Here is a 26,844-nt window from a genome sequence, read left to right as displayed (position 1 = left end):
CTACTTATCGCAAATTGGGCTACTTTTGGGTCTTCTGTGCTACTAAATTTTGACCCCAGGGTGAGTGTTGATTACATATTGGTGCAAGGTCTTGTCTCATTTCAGTCATGAAAAAGAACGACCAAAACATGGTGTATATGACGTGTCAGAGGTGACTTCCCCAAATGCATATTTTCCCATAGGGTTATAGTCCCGCCGGTCGCGGTTTCGCGCATCGCGCCGAAGTCCGAACGAAATACCGCTGAACGGCGGGGATGACTGTATATATATATATATATATATATATATATATATATATATATATATATATATATATATATATATATATATATATATATATATATTACTTACTGTCAACTCATATATAGTCGCTGCTCTAAAAAGTTGCCGAAAAAAAAAGTAAATGGTTGTATCTCAAATGTTATTTGTCATTATAGTAAATTCCAACGCATATATAACATCATCCAACCTTTCTACTTTGCGTTCATACATAATACTTTACTATAAATTCTTTGACAAAGTTAGCAGACATTGATACCATCCCCAAACGCACTTGATCAGCTTTGGTCACGCATTAAGCTGAGTGCGTTTGGGGATGGGTATATTTTCTGTAGTCCACACCCATTGGTGGCTAAGGGGGTCCACAGACGTTGGCGGGAAAACCGCTTTTTTTTTCTGGATGCTGACCATATACTTTCGAATTTCGACCTGAAAATCACGCAAAATTGGAAGGTGGATCAATCTACGGCATCAAATCAGAGCTACAGCGGGACACTTTGGGCAAAAAATGGCCATTTTCGGCTCTTCGGCCATTTTCCGCCATTCCGACCACATACGCTAATACTTCAGCTTACAATTTTGTACCCAGGCACACAATTAAACGGCGGATCGATCTATGGCAACAAATCAGAGTTTCAACCGGACGTTTCTGCAACGAATGGTCATTGTCGGCTGTTTTCGCGCATATTTGGGCCTTTCTTACTGTATACGTTCATATCTTGAATTATTGTACCCGGGCACACAGTTGGATGGCAGGTTCATCTGCGGCATCAAATCAGAGTTTCAACCAACAGTTTCTGCAAAAATCGACAGTATTTCGCCATTTTGAACTGGGTAAAAGGGGAGTTTGGGGATGGTAGGTCCCCACAGCTAAAGCGCCCTTCAAAGCTGTGGGTACCTATCCTAGTAGACTGAGAACATCATTTTTCCCTCGCGCGAAAACTCGGCCAAATCCTCCAACCACCTTCACTTGATCACATCTCACGCCGCTGTTGTGCAAAATCCACTGTCCAACAAATCAGCTGAGCGGCCAGTAGCACCTGAGTACTTCCTGGAGGTCGGTGTGTGGTCAATTTCACTCTGAGCATAGCAGTATGCTGCAAATCTTGATGGCAACTTAACCCTTTTACTACGGCCGGGCGAAAACGGCGCCCCGCCCCGTATCCGGGCTGGTCACACGCGCCAAATTTCAAATGTCGCTTCTAATTATAACAAGTTTTCAGCCATAATCTCAACATAATCATCATGTATTATATATAAAAACATGCAAATTTAAATGGTGCACATAAAGAAACAAATTATTTGATAATTTTGAGATGTAAGCATATACAAAGAAATTTGCGAGATTGGCATCTCTCTCTCTCTCTCTCTCTCTCTCTCTCTCTCTCTCTCTCTCTCTCTCTCTCTCTCTCTCTCTCTCTCTCTCTCTCTCTCTCTCTCTCTCTCACACACACACACACACACACACACATATACTATACTATATGTTGGGTATTGTTGTGGCAACAGCGGGCTGCGTTCCTGCCACTTCAGTTTGTACCAGGGCATCATTAGTAAAGGACCACACACGTCCCCTGTGTCTTACTCATCCTACATGGCGCAGTGACGTGGACGCCTACCCGCTCATCATGGCTGGATGTCCTCGTTTCACCACCCAGACGCCCAGGTCCAGCCGCTGGGCACCACACACCCCGACAATGCTGGAGCAAGCCCAGCAAGTCCTCGCGGCACAGACCGAGGCCATCGCGTCCCTACAGCAGCAGCTAGCCTTATAGCACTAGACACTAACTGCCACCCTGCATCCCTGCCTCAGCAGCCCCGGAAAAATGCGAAGCGGAGATGTCTACAGTGGCCTTTTGGTCATGGAGGCGGTCAATGGAAAGCTGGCTGCAGCTCAACGGCTGGGCGCAGCGAGAAACGATCCTGCACATACGCCTATACTGCACACTACCCCTTTAGCGCGCCTTGGATGCCAGGTTTGACGTAGTGCAGTGGCAGGCGCTGCCCACGGACGCCGCCTTGGACGCCATCAGTCACCTAGTGCTCCAAGCATCCAACCAAGTGGCTGACTGGTTCAAATTCTTCACTACAAGCCAGCTACCAAGTGAGTCGATTAGTGAATACTTCATGCACTCAGCTCAGTGTGCGGCGGACTGTGAGTTCCGGTGCCCTCAGTGTACCGGTGACCTGACTGACTACATGCTGCTGCGCAAGCTGGTGTCTGGGCTACGTAGTGCCGTGCTCAGAGAGGAAGTGTTCTGTGCCTGTGCATCGTTCAGTGACATGGACATGCTGCGGAAATTCTGCGCAGCATTCAAGGCAGCTCATAGAGACGCCAGCATCGGCGTTGGCGGGAATTCAAGTCTGCGGGGGCAGTGGGCGGCAGCTGTGCCGCACCATTGCCAGGCACACACGACGAGGCATCACCTGTTTCCCAGCCACCGGAAGTTGCCGCGAGTCACCGGACAGTCCCCAAACATTGTGCATGTTTCAACTGCGGGGACACACACCTGCCAGGTAAGGCTTCCTGCCCTGCAAGGACACTGATGTGCTGCCGCTGTGGTAAAACTGGGCACCTAGGTAAGGTGTGTAGGAGCAAAGCAAGACAGACGGTGGCAGCGGAAGACATAGAAGCGTCAGGTATCGTGGTGGCTGCTACTGACAATCAGCCACAGCTTTGGGTCAACGTAAGCCACGCAAGAGAGGGGACTAGACAAGCCTCACTGCAGGTAGTGCCGGACACTGGGGCCCAGGTGTGTGTAGCTGGGCCATTGCTGCTGACTGCACTCAACATCAAGCCGGCCACCTTGAAGCGTCGAGCCGGTCTACGAGATGTGGCGAACGTAGTGTTAAAACCCATGGGCTCCACCACCTGTCACATTGAGTACAGCGGCCGCAGGACGACCCAGGAGGTGTTCTTCATCAAAACAGCGAGCCGCTGCTACATCTCTCTAGAGGCATGCAGGGAGCTGGGATTGGTTCACGCTGACTTCCCGCACCAGTCTCCTGTGGTGGCGTCCCTTGCTACGGGCAGCAACAGCACCAGAGAGGAGCTATCTGTTGTAGTGCCCCCTAAACCGAACACGGTCCCACTCCCGGCGCTCGAAGAAAACGTGCCCTGTCTGGAGGAGTGGCTCCTCCGTCACTTCTCCGCATCCACCTTCAACACTGACAGGTGCCCTCTCCCAGTGATGGCAGGCAAGCCGCATCAGATCCACCTCCTCCCAGACACCAAGCCACACGCCTGCCACACCCCAGCTCTGGTACCAAGACACTGGGAAGCAGAGGTGAAGAAACAGCTCGACGAGGATGTGAGGAAGGGGGTACTCAAGCTAGTGCCGGTTGGAGAGGCCACAGAATGGTGCGCAAGAATGGTAGTAGTTGCGAAAAAATTCGGCCAGCCCCAACGTACCATCGACTACCAGAAACTCAACACTGTCTGCCTGAGAGAGACACATCACACTGCCACACCCTTCGACATGGTATCCGGGGTCCCCCGCCACGTCTACAAGACAACAGCTGATGCACACTGGGGATTTCATCAAGTGGAACTGCATGCAGATAGCAAAAGACTCACCACCTTCATCACCTCATGGGGTCACTACAGGTACTGTAGGACCCCCATGGGGCACTGTGCAGCCCCGGACGCATACACCAGGAGGTTCGACGACGCCATCGCAGGCATCTCGAGGAAGCTGAAGTGCATCGATGACACCCTCATTTACGATGCCAGTGTAGAAGACGCCTTCTGGCATGCGTACGAGCTGTTGGAGACCTGTGCCAAGAAAGGTATAACCCTCAAGCCCGAGAAGTTCAAGTTTTGCAGGAGGTAAGTCAACTTCGTGGGGTTCCACATAGGCTGGAACTCTTACAAACCCACCGAAGAGAGACTGGCCGCTATCAGAAACTTCAGTATGCCAGCCAAGCCATCTCTAACCGACATCCACTCCTGGCACGGCTTTGTCAACCTGCTAGCACCCTTCCTCACCACAGCACCAATCATGGAGCCATTCAGGAATCTACTATGGAAGCCACAGGGCAAACGGGTGTACTGGGACGACAACCTGCAGGAAAAGTTCCAGCAAGCAAAAGTGGTGGGGCACACCAGAGGGCATTTCAATTGATGGCCAGTGAAGAAATGCTCGGGTTCGTGAAGAAGTGGAACGTGGAAATGAGGATCGCGTCAGCCCACTTCCCGCAATCAAACGGCCGAGCAGAGGTGGCGGTGAAGTCGGCTAAGAGGCTGCTGTGTAAAAACACAGGCACCTGGGGCAGTCTGGATGCTGACAAAGCATCACTGGCTTTGCTACAGTACCTCAACACTCCCCTACGAGGCTTGGACAAGTCACGAGCACAGCTAGCCACTGGAAGACAACTGCGTGACGGCGTACCTGTTCCCCGGCAGTACTACAAGGTTGATGTGCAGTGGAAGCAAGCCCTTCGCACTAGAGAAGTTGAGGTAGCACAACGCCACGCTGAGATCGTGGAGAAACAAGGAACGCCAAGGACCCTTCCCCCATTGGAGCCAGGCACCCAGGTGTGGGTACAGAACCAGTCTACCAATGCCTGGGACAGACACGTCGTTATCACCGAGGCCCTTCCACATCGGCAGTATACAGTGAAGCTGGACGGGAGTGGCCGCCTCTCACTACGAAATCGCAGGCACCTACGGGCTGTGCGAGTCACTCAGCAGTCCTCAGACGCCGTGCCCACACAGCCATCACCACCTCGGTCGCCGCCTCCAGGGAGGCCCCAACGCCCTCGAAGAAAGGTAGTGCGGCCAAGATGGATGACAGACTTTGTGACGACTGCGCCCACTCAGTAGAGTGTGTGCATGTATGTGTGTAACGTGTGTGGGTAGTTTTATACGGAATTGGACATTTCAGGTGTAATGTTACTTTTGGACTCATTATTAGATATTTTACGTGTACATGTTTATACACGTATATCTTGGGGGGGGGACGTACGATATGTTGGGTATTGTTGTGGCAATAGCAGGCCACGTTCCTGCCACTTCAGTTTTTACCAGGGCGTCATTAGTAAAGGACCACACACGTCCCCTGTATCCTACTCATCCTACACACACACACACACACGTAGAAACGAAGGGAAGGGTTAAGGAACAGCAAGCTCAAACTTGTTGACGAGGCGCCTCTCTCGCTCTCTCTCTCTCTCTCTCTCTCTCTCTCTCTCTCTCTCTCTCTCTCTCTCTCTCTCTCTCTCTCTCTCTCTCTCTCTCTCTCTCTCACACACACACACACACACACACACACACACACACACGTAGATAAATGGTTAGAAAGGAAGGGAAGGGTCGAGGAACAGCAAGCTCAAACTTGTTGAAGAGGCGCCTCCCCTTTTTTTCTCTCTCTCTCTCTCTCTCTCACACCTGACCCAGACCTGACCTAGGTCAGACGTGGGTCACGGCGCTCTGAAAGGAGCAGCCAGGGGCCAGCCTGTTGGCCTCCCCCCCTTCCCCTCCATCCCCCTCTCCCTTTTCATCAAAAACCCAACACCGTAAGAAACCTTTGTGACTTCAAGCTTAATCATGGTGACAGACAGTGAGTGCAGTGCGTTTGTGGTGCCGTGAAGACATTGAAGAGTAGCAATGGCCAGTGTGACGTTGACGCAGCCTTAATTATCATCCAGCCGACACTCCAGGTGCCCCAGGTACACCAGCCCGACCATCATGCTGCTGGGAGAATTCGGTTCAGGTGCAGTGCAGTGTTGAGGCCCGTCACTCAGGTGGAGTCATAGTTGGGGCAATCAGCATGCCACTCAACATGCGAGGCAGTGCAGACGTTCCCACGCCTTCTGCTTCTCGGTCCACCTCTTCCTATCTTGTCTCACCGGCAGGATAGATTAGTAGGTCATCGCTAAGCCCATAAGCTGAGTGACGGCCAACACTGCTTCTACCTGCACCCCTGCCATCAACTGCGACCTGACCCTTTTTTGACCTGGGGTTGACCTGGGGCTTAACCCAGACCACACTGCCTCCTACCACACCTACACACTGTATTCCACCACCTCACCTCCCCCCCACCACCCCAGACCCCCTATACCCTTTTCATATTGTACATTTTCCCTTTTTTTTCTATTATATTTCAAATTTGTATTTTCAACGTGTATATTTTCAGCTTTACAGCTGCAATCACTTAATAAACTGTTTATTATTATTATTATTATTATTACACACACACACACACCCTGGAGGGAGGAGGTAGAGGGAAGGAAGAATGAAAGAGAACAGACAGTGGGAGGATGAAAGGGAGGCAGGGAGGGGAGGTCGCGTCCTTGAGCCGAGGGGGGTGGTGAGATAAGCACTCACTACCCAGCCACTTGGCAACTCAAAGGAAGAGGAACTCCACACGTGCATATATATCATTTCTTTCTCATTATTTTTGTTATTTTCAGTTAAAATTTATTGTTACTGTCAAGTACAAATACGCGCAAGACACTTACGTTATTACTCTATTATAACATTGAAAGTCAAATAAGACATTGTATCACATACTGAGTCTAGGTAGAGTCAGAACAGAATACGGAATCACTCAGGAACAACTAAAACAAAATGTAATTACGACGCTGACGTCGGCGTCGCCGTATATTGCACTGGGCGCTTCATGACGCCGATGTCAGCATCGCCATACAGAAAGGGTTAATAGGAAAATCGTTTTTTTTTTTTTTTTTTCATATGAATAAAATCTAGACTTTTGTTATTTATGTTTTTCTTTATCCATTTTCATCAATATACTTTAAAAAAATCAAGCTGCAAATCATAATAAATCAGAATTAAAAGTCATCCAAGTTAATGTTTTACCATTTCAACTTGTAAAAGCTAACTTTGAAAGTTTTTGAATTGTAAAAAATAATAAAATATCTGCAGTTGAGTCAGTCAAAGTGTGATTTTACCTGTGCTGTTCCTAGAAAGTATATACCGTGTACCTACTTTTTCGCTCTGCGTTTCTCACTGCCTTTGAGGTCATTCGTGTTCCACTAGCCTGACATTTGATAACTACTTTTACCAGTGGTCAGTATACTGCCCCAGGCACCAAATTTTAAAGGTCCGCCACTGGAGCTTAAGGGGGGAGTCCGGTTTGGAGACCCCAAAAATATAAAAAAAATGACTTTGTGAAAAAAATATATTTGGTAGGTATACATTTTGGCAACTATCTCGCAGATTGAAGATGATAAAAAAAAACTCATAGTAAACCTGAAAAAAGCTTCCTAGTGTGTTTTAACGGGATCGCGATCCATCAATAAACTTTATCAGCCCATATCTCAAAACATAAGTTATTCCCCTTCTAACGTTAACCTTGGAGCCAGTTTTAGCTTGATTTCAATGAAACAAAGACTAAAAGGCAGAGGAATACTTTCTCTTCAAATCATCGTCGCTGTTTTTTTTATATATGTCTGGTTTAATTTTATATTAATATTTTTTTGGTCAAAAAAAGGCAAAAAAAAAACACACACAAAAAAAAATCATAAAACAAATTCAAAAGCTGAAATGAAAAATCTAACGACGAAGAAACATTTCATATTATAACGTCTCTAAGTCACAGAAAAATGAAGGTTGTGGGGCCAATAATAACGACGGAGATTCGCTTTTAAATCTTCGTTGTAGTTGTAGTTGGAGGGGGGGGGAGGGGGACAAGAATGGGGGTCAATGTCTAATGTTGATGTAAATGATGCCAATACTTCACAACATAAAAATCAGAGCGATTCATGCATATTTACCGGAGATATGGCACCCCCGATCTAAACCGGACTCTCCCCTTAAGTAGCTCCGTTTGTGAGATAATAAGGATATATATATTCTCAGGGCGAGCGGGGAGGGGTGGTGGTGCCGCGGCTGAAATGTAGCCTTAACTGCTAGGTGAGGTGATCTTTATCTTTAGGCATTTGTCTTTTTCTAATTTTAAATTTTTTGTCAGTGTGGTGATCTTTGTCTTTAGGCATTTGTCTTTTTCAAATCTTAAAATTTTGTGTGTGGACACCACTATTCTACTGAACAGTGCAGCAGTGGAATGTGTATATGGTGAAGAAGACATGTTCCATCCATGTCAATAAAAGGAGAACCAGTGACAGAAAATGAAGGATTGGAAAATTGAATAGTGTTCAGCAAAACAATGGCCAACAAAACCAAGCTGAATTTGGTGTTACACATATTGGTGAATGTGAAGCTATAATGATGAACAGGTTTGAACTCGAGATGGGAAGATTTTAGACATTGCCCCAAAACTCAGATTTCACAAAATCTGAGCACTCTATGTATATCCCAGTGATAGACAATTAAGGCTTTTAGACATTCCACATTTTACCACTTTAACATATAAGATTTTGCAGTTTTCAGGAACATACATTGACTGACAATTAGATCCATCGGGGGTTACTGTCTTTTTCAAAACCATACTGAATTAATTGAAATTGAACTCTTTTTTTTCTGCATTTTTGTCTTCTCTTTTTAGGTATATCTCTTAACTTCCTTTAGCTATGTACTACTGAGGGACCTCCCAGTACTTAGAGACTAGCATTAAATATATATCATGTAACTACATGAATAGTTTGGAATGCATTTTTTCAAATACTCTTTTCTCATACCCAACCCTCAGCACCTGTGGCTTCAAGAGAGTGAAGAGTTTGCCAGCACCGTGAGGAGAGATGTTTGGAAGATACTTCAAGGCCCCACCCCCAGCAACAAGACCTTCTACATTCAGGCAGCTCTCTCAGAGATCCACGTCCTACTCAATACTTGCAAAACATCTCTTGCCAAAAAGAAAAAATCTGCAGGTTAAACTCTTCACTGTACTTGGTGTTAGGATAATTTTACATTCTCTTTCCAGTATATGTTCAGTATGAAATCTACCTTTTTTTTCTGGAAGAGTCATATAACATGGCAGCCACTTCAAATATAATTTGCTCGCACCACTAATGGGCTGGGGCTGTCCACTAGGCCCCTCAAAAAAGCCAACTGGTACTTTAGGCAGCACGTGAAAAAATATGTGTAAACAGAAGAGCTTGATTTAACCCGTACAGTGTCGTCTTTTGGCATAGATAGGGGTCATGCCAGCTTGCACTTTTTTTTTATTTTTTTTATTTCCCCCTTAAAATGTAAAAAAATTTACAAATTATTTGATATATACAGTAATCATCTATCACGGGGGTTAGGTTCCAGAACCCCCCGCGATAGGCGAAAATCCGCGAAGTAGCGACCTTATATTTTTTTACTATTTATATATATTTTAAGGCTTTATAAAACCCTCCCCACACTCTTACAAATCTTTCCCACACTCCTATTGACCTTTCCCACACTCTTATAAACACTTCCCACGACATTTCGTCGTTATGACGCGGTCTCAATAAATGATTCTATAATTCTTGTTTAGACTTCCGACATTTGCTTCGTAAATACGAACTTTGCGCAGGAATTAGTTTGGCGGGGCGCAAGAATACTGAGAGAAAGGACAATATGAGCGTCAGTCACTTCTTTTATATCACAATTAGGTAAATACGAAAGGGGAAAGGGAGGAGAGGGACAGTGAGTCATGAAAAAAATACCGATAGAGGATGTAAGAAGGGAGAACAAGGAAAAGTAGTGCAGGAAACAGGGAGAGATGAAGAGGATGAAAACAAGGAGAAGGGTGTGGGGAGGGAGGGACAGTGGGGAGAGTCATGTCAGGTCCTGAGGGAGAGTCAGGTCAGGGTTTCAGTCAGAACATGACCTGACTCTCACTTCTGCTCCTCCCTCCCCACACCCTTTCCATTTCACCTTCTGTGTGTGTGTGTGTGTGTGTGTGTGTGCGTGTGTGTGTGTGTGTGTGTGTGTGTGTGTGTGTGTGTGTGTAGGCGCTTATTTAGGTGTGTTCCTACTTACGTTGATTTATATCGTATTCATTTTTTAGGCTAGAAAATGCTTATTTTACCACAAAATCCCGCGATATAGCAAAATATCTGCGATACGATACAATTTAAAAATCTGCGATACAGCGAGACCGCGATAAGTGAACCGTGATATGGCGAGGGATTACTGTATATTACTTATATGTGAGGAATGGAAGCGAGGCTACCCTAGAGTGTTCGTCCTCTTATTTTTCTCCGTCTCAAAGCTAACGATGTCATGCCAGGAAAGGAAATTTATCTTAAATTTTTTTAGAGCCTATATTCTTGACATTATAAACACTTCTCACAACCCTATAGCATGAGTAATGTATAAGTACTTCTTTACATCACAAAAAACTAAAAAATAAACAGTAATTGTAAGTACAAGAAAATGGTTGGATGCGCCTCAGGCAACACCACTCGCTTCAAGGCCGTGTGTACTACAACCGTAGTTCTCAAAGCTCAACAAAACACTATGAAGCTTCCGACGATCAGTTTTCATTTTTGATTACTCTGAAATGTAATTTACAATTCCACATGCCTTACTGATTATAGAGTCAAGGAGTAATTACCTAGTAGAAAGTAACTTACCTTCTTGTATAATGATTTTTGTTGGAATGCAGACAAATGTACAGAAAGGCCATTTAACATCCATTTAAAAATACGAAGACGTCAAATTATTCCTCTTTACTATCAATGAACAATGTTACATACACAAACAAAAATAACGGGCATATAAGCCCTCAAAAGAGCATGAGTATATATACGTACTAAACACTTCCCTAAGAGGTACGTTATATATATACTAAACACTTTACGGGTTAACAGAAACCTCAGTTTAGCAAAAAAAGTTTCATTCCACTAATGCCATGTAATCTAGCAGAAAAAATCTGCTAAATCAGGAACATTTGTGCTAAACCTCACCTTCTCTTCCTCACCGAAACACAGGTCTCTGAGGCTACTGACAGCAATCTCTACTCTGTTCCCTCCTACTATCTTTATCCTAAATTTCAATCCAAAGCTGGTCTACGTGCCCAACAACATTACTTGCTCTCGTGCCCACGACCTTGACTCTTCTGATTTTTCCACCATCTGGCTAAGACTTCATTGTCATTCTATTACTAAATACATCTGTGCTGTTTATCTCTCACCTAACTCTACTAACTATGTAAAATTCTTTGACTACCTGAACTCTAAAGTGGAGCACATCTTGACCCACTCTCCCTTCACTGCAATCTCCATCCTAGGAGATTTCAATGTTCACCACCAGCTTTGGCTTTCATCCTCTTTCACTGACCAACCTGGTGAACAAGACTACAACTTTGCTCTCTTCAATGACCTAGAGCAGTTGGTTCAGCACCCTACACGTATTCCCGACCGTCTTGGAGACCGGCCCAACATACTAGACCTCTTCCTTACCTCAAACCCTTCTGCTTACTCTGTCAAACTGTTCTCTCTGTTGGGCTCCTCCGATCACAACCTTATTTCTTTATTCTGTCCTATCGCTCCTGTACACCCTCTGGACCTACCGAAGAGGCGATGCTTCTGGCATTTTGCTTCAGCTTGGTGGGACGACCTGAGGATGTACTTTTCCGATTTCCCGTGGAATGATTACTGCTTCCAGGATAGAGACCCCTCTGTGTGTGCCCAGCGCATCACAGAGGTGATTGTCTCGGAATGGAGGCATACATTCCACATACTTTCTCTACTCCCCATGCTAAAAAGCCTTGGTTTAATCACGCTTGTTTTCATGCTGTCAAAAACAGAGAGGCAGCTCACAAAAGGTACCAGAGCCTTCAAACTCCCGCTAACCATGACCTTTACATTTTCGCCCGGAATCGTGCCAAATCTATTCTTCGACTTACCAAAAATTCCTTTATCCATAGCAAATGTCAACACCTTGCTTTCTCTAATTCTTCCAAAGACTTCTGGCACTTAGCCAAAAATATCTCCTCCAATTTCACTTCTTCCTCTTTCCCGCCTCTTCTTAACCCAGACGGCAGCACTGCCGTCTCTTCTATCTCTCAGGCTGAACTCTTCGCTCAAACTTTCTGTAACAACTCCACTCTGGACGATTCTGGGCATATTCCTCTTACTCATCCCCCCTCTCACTCCTTTATGCCTGTCATTAAGATTTTTAGAAATGATGTTTTTTATGCCCTCTCTGGCCTTCACTCTCAGAAGGCTTATGGACCTGATGGAGCGCCTCCTATTGTCCTTAAAACTGTGCTTCCGTGCTGACACCCTTCCTGGTCAAACTCTTTCACCTCTGCCTATCAACATCTACCTTTCCTTCCTGCTGGAAGTACGCCTTCGTACAACCTGTGCCTAAGAAGGGTGACCGTTCCAATCTCTCAAACTACCGACCTATAGCTTTACTTTCCTGTCTATCTAAAGCTTTTGAATCAATCTTTAACCGGAAAATTGAAAAGCACCTTTCCACTTCTAACCTTCTTTCTGATCGCCAGTATGAGTTCCGCAAGGGACGTTCTACTGGCAATCTTCTTGCTCTCTCAACTGATTCTTGGTCATCCTATCTTAGCCGTTTCAATGAAAATCTTTCAGTTGCGCTAGACATATTGAAAGCCCTCGATAGAGTCTGGCACAAGTCTTTGCTTTTCAAACTGCCCTCTTTCGAATTCTGACCTTCTCCCTGTTCCTTTATCTCCAGTTTCCTTTCCGGCCGTTCTATCTCTGCTGTGGTAGACGGTCACTGTTCTTCCCCTAAACCTATTAACAGTGGTGTTCCACAGGGCTCTGTCCTATCACCCACTCTCTTCCTGTTATTCATCAATGATCTTCTTTCCATAACAAACTGTCCTATCCAATCATACACTGATGACTCCACTCTGCATTATTCAACTTCTTTCAACAGAAGACCCTCTCAACAGGAATTACATGACTCCAGGCTGGAGGCTGCAGAACACTTAACCTCAGACCTTACTATCATTTCCGATTGGGGTAAAAGGAACCTTGTGTCCTTCAATGCCTCAAAAACCCAGTTTCTCCACCTATCAACTCGACACAATCTTCCAAACACCTATCCCCTATTCTTCAACAACACTTAGCTGTCACCATCTTCAACACTAAACATCCTTGGTCTATCCCTAACTCAAAATCTTAACTGGAAACTTCACATTTCCTCTCTCACTAAATCATCTTCATCGAGTTTGGGCGTTCTGTATCATCTCTGCCAGTTCTTCTCCCCCGCTCAGTTGCTATCCATATACAGGGGCCTTGTCCGCCCTCGTATGGAGTATGCATCTCACGTGTGGGGGGGCTCCACTCACACAGCTCTCTTGGACAGAGTGGAGTCTAAGGCTCTTCGTCTCATCAGCTCTCCTCCTCTTACTGATAGTCTTCTACCTCTTAATTTCCGCCACCATGTTGCCTCTCATTCTATCTTCTATCGATATTTTCACGCTGACTGTTCTTCTGAACTTGCTAACTGCATGCCTCCCCCCCTCCCGCGGCCCCGCTGCACACGACTTTCTACTCATGCTCATCCCTCTACTGTCCAAACCCCTTATGCAAGAGTTAACCAGCATCTTCACTCTTTCATCCCTCACGCTGGTAAACTCTGGAACAATCTTCCTTCTGTATTTCCTCTTGCCTACAACTTGAACTCTTTCAAGAGAAGGGTATCTGGACACCTCTCCTCCCGAAATTGACCTCTGTTTCGGCCACCTCTTTAGATTCTTTTTGGGAGCAGCGAGTAGTGGGCTTTTTTTTTATTGTTTACTTTTTTGTACCCTTGAGCTGTATCCTTTGTTGTAAAAAAAAAAAAAAAAAAAAAAAAAAAAAACTGCCGTCACCTGGCTCCATATTGAGTGTTAGTCTGTTGTTGTCGTATACTACTACTATTATACAACTACTATACTGTTATTACTACTACTACTACTACTACTACTACAGGTTGAGAATCCTTTATCCAAAATTCCAAAATCCAAAAGTTTTTTAAATGCTGACATGATGCTTTTTATTTCTTTTTTGCCACCTCATGGGTGGGAACATGGCCTATATGGAGGCTGTCAGGGTCAAACATGTACATCCCTCTGAGGTCCCTCACAGACTCTTGCCGGGTGACGTCTCATGAAGGGAAGGGGAGGATGCCAACCGACCAACTATCAGTTGACATCAGCCTAGCTGACCAAGTTGGTCCTTCGACGAGGACTGGCCTGTCTCTTTCTACCAGTCGAAGACGTGAACGTGGGTTCATTTTGTTCGCCGCAAGACAAGTGTGCTCAAAGTAGAAAATAATGGGAATATTCCCAGTTAGGGCTGCCACTTTGAGCTAAAAAAATATGCAACACATCCATATTTTAAGGAACAGGTGGCAACCCTAAGGCCGGTGTCACACTATGCGGCGGCACCACAGCAGCGCCGCTGCATTATGAAAACACTAACAAATGAGAGGTGTCACACTGTTGCGGTGCCGCCGCATCCGCCAGACAGTGCCGCAGCATGCTGTGGCACCGCCGCATCACGTCGGTTGTGATGAGAGAACACACACAGTTCTATGCATGTGGTCACACTGTCCAGCAACGCCACACGACGCTCTCCTGCTACCGGTCTTGACAAAATGTTTGACATGGATTTATATATTCAGTGTGTATAGAAAGGACAGCAGAATGACCTGTAATATTTATAATGGGTTTAAAGAACTAAAAACTGAAATTGTTTGCAAGGGGCTGCAAATTAGTATGCCTTGTGAAAGTTATAAAAAATAGCAGTTACCAGCAGATGTCCTAGACATGAAAGCAGTGGCTGCTGTAAGAATACACATCAAGAGGGTTATTTGATGGGTCAGGCTATTCAAGTTTCTCAGCATGCATGCACGAGTTCCACTGTCACACTGTGCGGCTTTGCCGCACAATGTGGCATGGTACAGGAAATGCAGCGGAGCCACATATTGTGACACTGGCCTAAAATTTCTTTAGCCTGCCATGACTGAAAGTCGCTACCTGCTGATGGTGAAGGCAGGAGGAAGTGGGAAGGGACATTACGACATGTATTTTACACATATTTCAGGACGCCCCTTGACAAACATAATATTATGGACTGGTCTTGTGGTTTACTGGTAAATGCACTCACTACAGTTTTAAAATACTGAATTTTATCTCCTTAACCATTCAGACAGCCAAATACGGAACAAATGGTGTACGTAAAGTTAGATTTGGTTAGTTTCAATTTATGTGGCAGGCAGTGTGGGGCAGTGAAAATATGTAACGCACCACAGCAGGACGGGACATGGTGGCGGCGGTCCACTATACTGGGTCGGTGTTGCGAGAAATACCTCCTCACAGAAATAAGTCTCTCTTCTGTTCAATACACATGCACACTGGGGGAATATACAGCAGGAACAACATTAATTTGCCTGTTTTTGTTCTAGTTTGTCCACTTGCGATATTTGTAAGCGGTGAGTGAAATATAGAAACAGTAAGCAAGTTGAATCTTTCTGCGAGCTATTTTGCGGCTGCAGCGGTAGATGCACAACAGACAATTGAAAAGTCAGTCATTTAACCCTTAGAGTACGGGTGGTGATATTTCTCTGGATGCTGTGCACGGGGAAAATTTAGACATTCAAAAGAGGTGGAAATGGTGTCTTTCTTCTTTGCAATAATTGCATATTCGTCTAGTATATATGGTGGTGTAATAAAACTTCTCTCCTAATAACAATAAATAAGTTATGACAGCCGAAAATATTGCGCATTTTCTCGAGGCCGTGACGCGTCGCATGGAAGCACCCCACACACACACACTCTCACACTCTCTCTCTCTCTCTCTCTCTCTCTCTCTCTCTCTCTCTCTCTCTCTCTCTCTCTCTCTCTCTCTCTCTCTCTCTCTCTCTCTCTCTCTCTCTCTCTCTCTCTCTCTCTCTCTCTCTCTCTCTCTCTCTCTCTCTCTCTCTCTCTCTCTCTCTCTCTCTCTCTCTCTCTCTCTCTCTCTCTCTCTCTCTCTCTCTCTCTCTCTCTCTCTCTCTCTCTCTCTCTCTCTCTCTCTCTCTCTCTCTCTCTCTCTCTCTCTCTCTCTCTCTCTCTCTCTCTCTCTCTCTCTCTCTCTCTCTCTCTCTCTCTCTCTCTCTCTCTCTCTCTCTCTCTCTCTCTCTCTCTCTCTCTCTCTCTCTCTCTCTCTCTCTCTCTCTCTCTCTCTCTCTCTCTCTCTCTCTCTCTCTCTCTCTCTCTCTCTCTCTCTCTCTCTCTCTCTCTCTCTCTCTCTCTCTCTCTCTCACTCTCTCTCTCTCTCTCTCTCTCTCTCTCTCTCTCTCTCTCTCTCTCTCTCTCTCTCTCTCTCTCTCTCTCTCTCTCTCTCTCTCTCTCTCTCTCTCTCTCCTCTGTCAATGTCACTACCATAGCAGTCATCAGAGTCACTGTCACTTTGATTCGCCTGCGTTCTACTTCCGCCCAGAGCAGAGGAACTGCTTGACGTGTCACGAGACATGACAGATGTATTCTGAACAAAAGAGGAAAATGATCTGTGGCCTTTGGTAGGGCGTGCGCTGAGACGAATGAGAGTCTGTACGGATGCCAGATGCCTCCACCATTCTTCTGAGTCAAGAACTGGCGGTATATTTGAAACGTAGGGAGCGTAGAGTGTGATGCTTACATATATGATCCCCGTATGGGTGGGGCGTGTGATAGCGCACTTATATATACGATCGCCGTAATGGAAGGGTTAATGATTTCCGGAGAAAAATACTACAGGTAACTCTCGATTTACGCGAGTATTGTGTCCTTGAAGAGGTCGCATAAATCAAACAAGCGGTAGGTTTCTATCGAAAAATAAATATTCACTTCATTCAGTGGAGAGAGAGAGAGAGAGAGAGAGAGAGAGAGAGAGAGAGAGAGAGAGAGAATATCCATATCTCCGAGATATCCACTCAGGCATCAAGTCTCAGCCTCACTCGTGTGAGGAAGAAATGAGGGACACCATGAGCGACTGGCTAGTATTGGTACCAGTACCGAGCAGTCTGGTACCGGTGTGGTGTCATGAGACAGCCGCTATAATAAAACATCCCATCCTGATCTGCGCACGCGTGGGCTTTGTTTACAAACAGAGGGTGGATGAGCTATGACACGGTACCATGTCTTTTGTTGACTGCCTATCATGAAATGTCCCACCTAAGTTTATTCTTTATCTTTTTATAGTGATAAATTAGATTACCTACACCTATGACATATGTCAGTAAATGTGATAAATGAGGTAACCTACACCTCTTGTATGTCAGAAAATGTGATAAATGAGACAACCTACACCCCTTGTATGTCAGTAAATGTGATAAATGAGACAACCTACACCCCTTGTATGTCAGTAAATGTGATAAATGAGACAACCTACACCCCTTGTATGTCAGTAAATGTGATAAATGAGGTAACCTACACCCTTGTATGTCAGTAAATGTGATAAATGAGACAACCTACACCTCTTGTATGTCAGTAAATGTGATAAATGAGACAACCTACACCCCTTGTATGTCAGTAAATGTGATAAATGAGACAACCTACACCCCTTGTATGTCAGTAAATGTGATAAATGAGGTAACCTACACCCCTTGTATGTCAGTAAATGTGATAAATGAGGTAACCTACACCCCTTGTATGTCAGTAAATGTGATAAATGAGACAACCTACACCCCTTGTATGTCAGTAAATGTGATAAATGAGGTAACCTACACCTCTTGTATGTCAGTAAATGTGATAAATGAGACAACCTACACCCCTTGTATGTCAGTAAATGTGATAAATGAGGTAACCTACACCCCTTGTATGTCAGTAAATGTGATAAATGAGACAACCTACACCCCTTGTATGTCAGTAAATGTGGTGAATGAGACAACCTACACCCCTTGTATGTCAGTAAATGTGATAAATGAGGTAACCTACACCCCTTGTATGTCAGTAAATGTGATAAATGAGACAACCTACACCCCTTGTATGTCAGTAAATGTGATAAATGAGGTAACCTACACCTCTTGTATGTCAGTAAATGTGATAAATGAGACAACCTACACCCCTTGTATGTCAGTAAATGTGATAAATGAGGTAACCTACACCTCTTGTATGTCAGTAAATGTGATAAATGAGACAACCTACACCCCTTGTATGTCAGTAAATGTGATAAATGAGGTAACCTACACCCCTTGTATGTCAGTAAATGTGATAAATGAGACAACCTACACCCCTTGTATGTCAGTAAATGTGATAAATGAGGTAACCTACACCCCTTGTATGTCAGTAAATGTGATAAATGAGGTAACCTACACCCCTTGTATGTCAGTAAATGTGATGAGGTAACCTGCACCCCTTGTATGTCAGTAAATGTGGTGAATGAGGTAACCTACACCCCTTGTATGTCAGTAAATGTGGTGAATGAGGTAACCTACACCCCTTGTATGTCAGTAAATGTGGTGAATGAGGTAACCTACACCCCTTGTATGTCAAAAAAGCTGCCATGGTGTCTTGCCGCCATCTTGCCTGGGACAAACGACGATATCAACACTGTGTTTGTAAACATTGGGTTCCGCACATGTGCAGATCAGGATGGGATGTCTTATTATAGCCGGATGTCTCATGACACCACACTGGTACCATACCGTATAGCTGGTACCGTTAGTACCGGTACTGGTACCAGTACCTGTCCACCCCTATTGTTGAGTAGTGTGGCAGCATGGGTATTGTATTGTTGTTCAAGTGGCGCGCGGGAAGAACTGAGCTCAGCTGTGTGGCTGCGGCGTCATGTGAGTCCAGTTGCTTGAGACATCTGGTAGCCACTCCATAATATATTGTGTATAAGTGAAAAAAAACGTGTAGATTAAACATTTATTTGGATTTTGGACCCCGCGTTATTTAAAAAATGCATAAACCAAACTCGCGTAAATCGAGTTACCGGTATCTCCATTATAAACAGCATCATATTTTGTCCAGAAAAGCAGTAAGCATCTCAAAATTGATAGGCTACCCTCTCATGAATAATCCCCTATTTCAGTTTTCACATTATTTTGATTAAAAAAATAATATTCTGAAATCCACAACACTTTGTTTCAGGAATTTCGGATAAGGGATTCTCAACCTGTACTACAAGTACTACAACTACTACTAATATTATTTCTAAAGTGAAATCATGGCTAAGCTTCAGAAAATTATGGAGATGGTCAGGCTGAGCTGCAGAGAGGTCTCAGGGCAAAGTGTCATCGGGCTGTGGGGGGCAGAAAATGCATTATCTCAATTTAGTGGAAAATTTGATTTGGTGAACTGGTGCTTGGCTGAATTAGGTCACATGGAGCGAATGGAGGAGAGTAAGATGACCATAAGGGTGCATGTGAGTGATATAGAGGGAGGGAATGTTAGAGGACGATCTCCAGTGAAATGGAAAGATAGGGTGCAAGAGTATGTTAGGGAGAGGGGTGAAAGATCCTTGAGAAATTTTGAGCAGGCAAGGAGGGAGTGTCTGGATAGAGAAAGATGGAAACTCTTCTGCCGTGGCCATCCCCTGGTGGGAGCTCCTAGGAGCAGGCATTGATGAAATGATGATGATAACGCGCACTTTTTTCACTTAAAAAATGCCAAAAAAGTTATCCCTGCACGGTATACACCGAAGGTACTAATTTTGATTGACTAACCCTTAGTCCCTCCTTATGTCTGCCCGTGACTCGGCTGAACATGGACGGCAGTGGTCAGTCGTAAGGCGGGACTAACTTATGATGGGATTAGTCATTTATGATCACCACCAGGACTAAGATATGACCACTATTGAGCATTCGCCCCTACTGTTGTGGGAATCAGCTCACAGTCGCAAAATAGCTCACGGAGAGAGGTTCAATCTGCTTACTTTTTCTGTATTTCGCTCACCGCTATCATTAGCATGTCCTGTTCGGCTCCAATGTATGGCACAAACATCAGAGAAATGCTTTTAATCAGGAGAAGGCTTTATAACAAATGAGTAGGGCAGATTTCAGTAAGAATTCCCTCTCGTTGATGATCACTCAGTTCCTGTTTGTTTGGTCTGTTGGTCTGGTGTGGTGTTGTCTTGCAGGGAATATCAATCATTACATATATCACACATGGATAAACCAGAACAAAATAAGGCAAATTAACATGTTTTCCTGCTGTATGTTCCCCGGTGCGCATGTGTAATGACGACAGCAGTGTGACTTAATTCTACGACGAGGTATTTCTCGCAACATCGGCCCAACCTCCATTTGCATTGTTTTGTGTGACTCAGGTACACTGTTGCCAATTCAAGCAGTACAAGCTAAACCCCCCAAAAAATACAAATTTCGGGAAAGTGTATATCATCAGTCTCGCTTAACTAGTAAAATAAAATATTATTCAAAGATCCTAGCACTGATAGAGCAGTGTTCCCGTGCCTCCTCCCCTCCTCCCTTACACTGCCTGTCTTCATGAGCTTGCCTCACCCCAGCTCTGCATTTGGTTGACCTTTTAGCCACACAACATAGTGCAATGTTACGAAATTGAGCCACCAAGTTTTGCCAAGATGGCAGGCTTAGCCAAACACCCCCAGGGGTTATGTTGGAGGGGGACAGTGTAAACAATGGACACATATGAGTGGCTTGTGTCACCTCTGCTGCATCTTCTAACTTTCTGTGAATGTTTCATTCAACTATAATTGCTATTTCCAGTAAATGGTTGCCTGTAGGAGTTGCTTCAGGAATATTGTGAGGGGGCTGTTGTTTTGGGATACCATTTTGCAAACCAACTGCTGTCTGCTAGATGTAGCAGTAAGCTTGGTAGGAAGCAGAGAAACTGTGGAAACAGCTTCTCTACCCATGGCAGAATATTTGAAATGTCATCTAATTACTTAAGTATTGCTAATATTATTGACCTGGTTGTAGGTAGGCCTATAAGCTGTTAGGGTGGCGACTATTTACTGAAGTTTGAGGAGTACATACAGCTTGGGTTCCATAGCCCATCCAGCCTTCTCCCCACCTGTCTCACCTCGGCCCAGCTGGGGCAGAGCGTTAGGATGGCAGTGAGGAAGGGGGGAGGGTAGGAAGTGTGGGAATTTTGTGTAAACAAACCACTACTCTACCCTTGGCGGGATACTTAGAATGTCAACTCAATACCGAACCAAGTACCGTAGGCACACCCACTACGTGTCTTCACGCTGTGTGAAATGCCTACTACGTGGAATCTAAAAGTTCAACCCACAAACTCAAAGCACGCAAGTTGAACCCGTTCTATGCGAGGTGGAGGCAAAGAATGGCCTAAATCTGCTGTGTACACTGACTGTGCTGCCCCCGCCCTGTACTATGCGCCCATCATGGTGTCACAATAGGCCAGATGCACAAATATTCGCAGGCATCCATAGTGTGTGGTGAGGATGCTGTCTGTACAAGCTTGGAACCACCGTTGTTTCTGCTGCTCTGTTGTTCCCTGCCACCCAAATAGCCTTTGCCACCCACCTTTCTTCATGCCATCAACCCAGTATGCGCATCCTCATATTCAAGGGGTTAAGAGTTTCACATTTGAAGGTATCCCACAAATCTACAGAATCCTCAAGGGTGCTGAGCACATTGAATCAATTTGAGACTTTCTCTGCAAACTTATGGACAAATCCAAAGCCTTTCACCATCTTGAGATAAAACAACTCCTCTTTAGTTTCACACATCTCAGTAGGAGCATGCACTGCAACAAGAGACAGGGTGTATTTCAGCCTCACTTGCATTATATGCTCATCATCTGGTGTAACCTCAACCACAAATGGTTTCAGATGGCCAGATCCCCGTAGCTACCTCCTGAAGATGGGCACCATAGCTTATGCCATACCAGTTGTAAGTGTACCATCCACTTTTGATCTTGCCATTGCCAGGCCTTCTTGTCTCAGAGCATCCCACTATATTCACCTTCAGCATTATTAGCTCATTCAATAGATAATGCAGTCAGTGATTCTCAGAACATTCGAGGAGCCCATACGCAGAGACCTCTGAAGGATTATCTAGGGCCTGGTTTGTATACCTGCTGTATTTGCAACATCTCAGCCACCCCCAAAATGGAAAAGGGGCTATGGGGCCCTCCTCTCTTTGATATGCAGGGGTCTTGTAGGTTTTGCCCTGCAGCCATCAGAGGTGGCAGGCTCACTCGATGCGGATGCATTGGGTGAACCCACCACATTGTCGGGCTCCCCAGCAAAACTGGATCGGGGTCCTTGTGTGAGCCTCAACTTTTTATATTGAATAAGGTTGGGATTTAGGTTTTACAGAGAGGGGTTACAGAGCTTACCTCAACCGACCCATGTTAAAGATCAGATGGACTTCTATATAAACCATAATTATTATGTTCAGGAGTAGTTCACTCTTTAGGTGAGATGGCAAGCAGTGATGGACTTTCACTTTATGAAACTTTCACACCACAAGCAAAATGAAATGTAAAAGTGATTCAGATGTTCTTTATTTTTGGGTCCATCAAGTGGGCCCTCAAAGTCATTGCTAATGGTATATGTGTATATAGAATACTACCTAACCAAAATCATGAACCAGAGTCCATTTATCTTACTTTCAGGGCCAAGGAAGGGGATGTTCTCATCTGCCTTTCCTGAGGGGAGCACTCAAGTGGAGCTTAAAATCACCTCATTACTCCTGGTTAAGTCAGTCATCAAGAAGATTGAATTCCTCTTGTCTTATGCACAGGAACACTCAGAGCTACTATCTGCCATGCCTCTTGCTTAGGCTACCAAGAGTAAGTGAAGGTAAAGTAATCTGCCAAGTGCAGCAGAAGTTGTAGAGTTCAAGAGAGTTGACAGTGTACACATCAGCTTTGGCTCTCTGCATATACAATAGAACATCAATTGGTAAAGATTCGTATTAGGTCCGTGCCAGTATCTCATAATCTACTTTATGAAACATCACTATCTCTTCATATATCTTTTCTACAAACCTTCAACAGTCATGGAAACGCTTTGAAAATCCAATTCAAGGACTTTTTTATACTCTTGAAAATAGGGGATAATGTTTACGAAAGCGCGTCGCCTCCTCTGGTGCTGGCCGCGGCGACGCTGCAGCCGCCGCAGCCGTAAAATAGCTCGCAGAGGGCTTAGGGTCGGGTAGCATATTTAAACTACTCCAACCGAACTTTACGACCTACTAACGGGGGGGCTGCGCCGCCCCCCCTGGACCCTCCCACACACACACACACATGTATATGTGACTTATTTCAGCGAGGAGGTATTTCTCGCAACACCTGCTGCAGCGTCGCCGCAGCCAGCACCAGAGGAGGCGACGCTTTCGTAAACATTATCCCCTATTTTCAAGAGTAAAAAAAAAAGTCCTTGAATTGGATTTTCAAAGCGTTTCCATGACTGTTGAAGGTTTGTAGAAAAGATATATGAAGAGATACTGATGTTTCATAAGGTAGGTAATGAGATACTGGCACGGACCTAAAACGAATCTTAACCCATCAATTTAACACAAATTAATTCAAGATTATTTGTATAGCATAACACCCTAAATATAGAACCCATTATCAATTCTACTCAAATATTTATATTTAGAACAAATAATATTTGCCATTTGATAATGAGTCACTCAATTAAACAAGAACTTTAGAAGAAAAGGTAAAATAAACATACAGACATCAGGAGTGACACCAATAAGAGTGCAGTAGGCAAAAGACTTAATCTCTCCTGGTTCTTGGCAGGCTGAAGGCAAGAGCACTGCAGCTTCTGCTTAGTTGTGTCAACCCCTCTGTGTCAGAGTCCCTTATGTGCCCTGATTCACTGGGGGAAAGAATAATGTGGCAATGATGTACTGCATCAGCTTATTGATGACTTACCACATTGCATTGTGGGATGTTTTAAAGATTTATGGTGTGAGAGGAAAACTGCTTAGTGCAATAAAGTCTTTCTATGAGGATGCATCTGCATGTGTCAAAATTAGTGGAGAAACAAGTGAAAATTTTGAGATAAAAGTGGGTTTAAGGCAGGGATGTGTCATGTCACCATGGTTGTTCAATATTTATATGGATGGTGTTATTAGAGAAATGAAGGGCAAAGTTGGGGAAGTTGGAGTAAAAATGTTCGCTGAGGGAAGGAAGTGGGTACTGAATTCGATACTGTTTGCTGATGACACAGTGCTCATTGCAGAAAATGAAAGTGACTTACAAAATTTGGTCAGTGTTTTTGAGTGTCTGTAAAAGGAGAAAGCTGAAAGTAAATGTCAACAAAAGTAAAGTGATGGTTTGTGAGCGAAGCAGAAGTGAGGTTGTAGATTTTGTATGCCCATATAGAATGGGAATTGAATGTGAAAAGGAATGCAAAATAATTTTGAATGGTGAAGAAATGGAGGAGGTCAATGAGTTTAAGTACCTTGGATCAGTTATGTGTAAGCATGGTGGTACGGAGGGAGAGATAAGAGAAAGGACATTGCAAGGAAGAAGGGTCATAGGGTCTTCGGGACGAATCATGAATGGCAGAAGTGTGAGCATGGAGGTAAAGAGGGATTTGAGAAATACAATAATAGTACCAACCCTCACATATATATGCAAGTGAAACGTTGGCCTGGAATGACATTCAGAGGTCTAGAGTGCAGGCAGTGGAAATGATTTATGTGAGGAGTGCATGGAGTGTGAGTAGAATGGATGGAATGAGTAATGAAAGTGTGTACGAGCGTTTTGGAATGTGTCACGGGGGTGAAGGGAAGAAGTGTGGAGTGGTGGAAGAAGTGAAGCGACAGACTTTAAAGTGGTTTGGCCACATGGAGCGAATGGAGAAGAGTAAGATGACTAGAAGGGTATGTGTGAGTGAGATAGAGGGAGGGAATGCTAGAAGACGACCTCCAGTGAAATGGAGAGATAGGGCACAGGAGTACGTTAGGGAGAGGGGAGAAAGATCTTTGAGAAACTTTGAGCAGGCAAGGAGGGAGTGTCTGGATAGAGAAAGTTGGAAACTCTTCTGCCATGGCCATCCCCTGGTGGGAGCACCTAGGAGCAGGTGTCAATGAAATGATGATGACCACACTTGCTTGGAATAAACACCATTCAAAAATCATATCCATTATATTTTTTATCCTGTTAACAGACTGAGGAAGATAGAGGTAATTCTCATATACAACAGCAGTATAGATTTTTGTGCACCAAATGCAATTCAACTCTAATTCGCTTGAAACATGGCTTTCCTGACTGACATGGGGCCGTCATGCCTTGCTGTCCACCACTATAGTTTACAAACCATGATGCCACCTTCTCCAAGCCTCTTTGTTGCCAGGCTGCCCACTACACATGCATTCACTTCATAATGTCCAAGAGCCTAGGATCACAATTCACATTCAATACAAGTGATATGAGAGACAGGGAGTGGTAAGGTGACTCACAGCATGTGTGTCTATATTTAGGGAAGAGGCAGGTGGAAGCATGGTGTGTTGTGTGAGAGTGTGTAGGCAAGAACCTGGTGGTGTTAAGCCAACATGCATTTTTTTTTTTTTGTGTGTGTGTGTGTGTGTGTGTGTATCTACAGTACCATCTCGAGTTTCGCGCTTGCTTCATTCCGAAGGTATGGCGCGAAACTCGAGGTATTGAAATCCATGTAAAAGCGCTTATTGGTTCCGACCTGTGGAAAATAATGACTTTGTCCAACTTTACTTCCTTAATTATCACATTTTTTTCGACTTTACTCCCTTGTTATCTCAAAGTACGTACCTTGTTAGTAGGCAGAAAATGGGAAGTAAGAACAGATCGTTTTTAAGCCCCAGTTGAAGGCGGCTGCCTTACAACTGGCTGGCAGTTCTGAATACACGCTTGCGATCCACGTGGTGTCGTCTGCTAGAGTAAGGGTGGTCACTTGCGGTCACCCTTGGGACAGTTGGACAAACCTATATTTTTCTGGTAGTTTTCTGTGTGTTACAAAATAATCTGCTAACTCTTTCTGTTAAAAATCATGAAATAACTAATATCATGATTGAACGTAAACCGCTGCCGCCACAAAATAGCTCACAGAGAGGTTAAACTTGGTTACTGTTTCCTGATTTCCCTCAGAGCTCACAAAGATCACAAGCGGACAGACTAGAACAAAACCAGGCAAATTAATACCTTTAATGCTGTGTATTCCCACAGCGTGCATGCGTGGTGGACAGCAGAATGACTACTTTCAGCGGGGAGATATTTCTCGCAACACCAGCCAATGTAGTGGATCTTCTTCTTCTTTTGACCTGTACTGCTTTGTATTGCTTCTTAGGTCCTCCTTCTCCACACTTTTATACTTCACAACATGCACTTAGGGCCGCTTTCACAGTCATTTTGTTTGTTTTGATCGTTACCAATGGCGGCGGTCACCGCTATAGTATTTCCACGTGAAACTTGTTGTGATACAGTGAATTTACTGTACCCAACGGTTATGTTTCTTGCAAGACACTTGAACCACACCAGGACAACTCCACAAAAAGACACACAAACCACTTACCACTAATACAGCAGGTGTGCCGGGCTTTCCCCTACAAGCACCTCCCAGCATTACAACGATAATCCTAACAGGCCTGATAGTAATACCTAGTTGTAATCACTGTAGGAGGCACTTATCTTTCGAAGTGTTTCAAAAGAAGTGGTCTCTTGAAGTAAGTTCTGGAGGAGTCCTGTTGTCCTCGAGACTAAGTTTAAATCAGAACTGCCGCGAGTTAATGTGGGGCGAAAGCGCTGAGGTGTTGTTAGCTTGAGAGCAGGTGATGTTGTGGGTCGAAAGCCA

General features: G+C 44.6%; 2 protein-coding genes across 54 annotated transcripts in view; one reads left to right on the top strand and one right to left on the bottom strand.

Annotated features, from left to right (window-relative positions):
* Positions 1-25,158, top strand: part of LOC126997311 (zinc finger HIT domain-containing protein 2-like) — a 107,271-nt gene extending 82,113 nt beyond the window's left edge. For 2 of the 4 annotated variants that reach the window (XM_050858313.1, XM_050858316.1), the window contains 2 exons: positions 8,892-9,069; positions 22,677-25,158. In XM_050858313.1, the coding sequence (XP_050714270.1) occupies positions 8,892-9,069; positions 22,677-22,843 (345 nt within the window). In that variant the 3' untranslated portion in view covers positions 22,844-25,158. Of the gene's footprint in view, positions 1-8,891; positions 9,070-21,888; positions 21,950-22,676 lie in introns of all 4 variants that reach the window. The other 2 variants (XM_050858314.1, XM_050858315.1) reach the window with 2 other exon arrangements.
* Positions 16,309-21,882, bottom strand: LOC126997313 (uncharacterized). 50 transcript variants are annotated; one of them, XM_050858340.1, is made up of 6 exons: positions 18,580-21,882; positions 18,206-18,331; positions 17,876-18,163; positions 17,786-17,833; positions 17,576-17,743; positions 16,309-17,534 (listed from the first exon to the last, which is right to left on the bottom strand). In XM_050858340.1, exons 1-6 carry the CDS (start codon positions 18,609-18,611, stop codon positions 17,264-17,266), a joined length of 933 nt encoding a protein of 310 aa, XP_050714297.1. In that variant the 5' UTR covers positions 18,612-21,882; the 3' UTR covers positions 16,309-17,263. The 50 variants fall into 50 exon arrangements, 24 of the variants coding, with proteins under 24 accessions (XP_050714297.1, XP_050714292.1, XP_050714289.1 ...); XM_050858335.1 differs by having other exon boundaries at positions 17,576-17,833; positions 17,876-17,911; positions 17,954-18,163; XM_050858332.1 differs by having other exon boundaries at positions 17,576-17,833; positions 17,876-17,953; positions 17,996-18,163.
* Positions 25,159-26,844: the final 1,686 nt, after the last annotated feature.

The sequence above is a fragment of the Eriocheir sinensis genome, chromosome 12, assembly GCF_024679095.1.
Source record: "Eriocheir sinensis breed Jianghai 21 chromosome 12, ASM2467909v1, whole genome shotgun sequence".
NCBI lineage: Eukaryota > Metazoa > Arthropoda > Malacostraca > Decapoda > Varunidae > Eriocheir > Eriocheir sinensis.
This window is presented reverse-complemented; position numbering and strand designations above follow the sequence as displayed.

Bases quoted from the DNA above. Each gene is read 5' to 3' on its own strand.
- LOC126997313 (XM_050858318.1), bottom strand. From the start codon at position 18,611: ATGGCAGCTTTTTTGACATACAAGGGGTGTAG. The intron at 18,080-18,121 runs GTTACCTCATTT...CAAGGGGTGTAG, and splicing joins CTGACATACAAGAGGTGTAG to GTTGTCTCATTTATCACATT. The intron at 17,535-17,575 runs GTTGTCTCATTT...ACAAGGGTGTAG, and splicing joins CTGACATACAAGAGGTGTAG to GTTACCTCATTTATCACATT.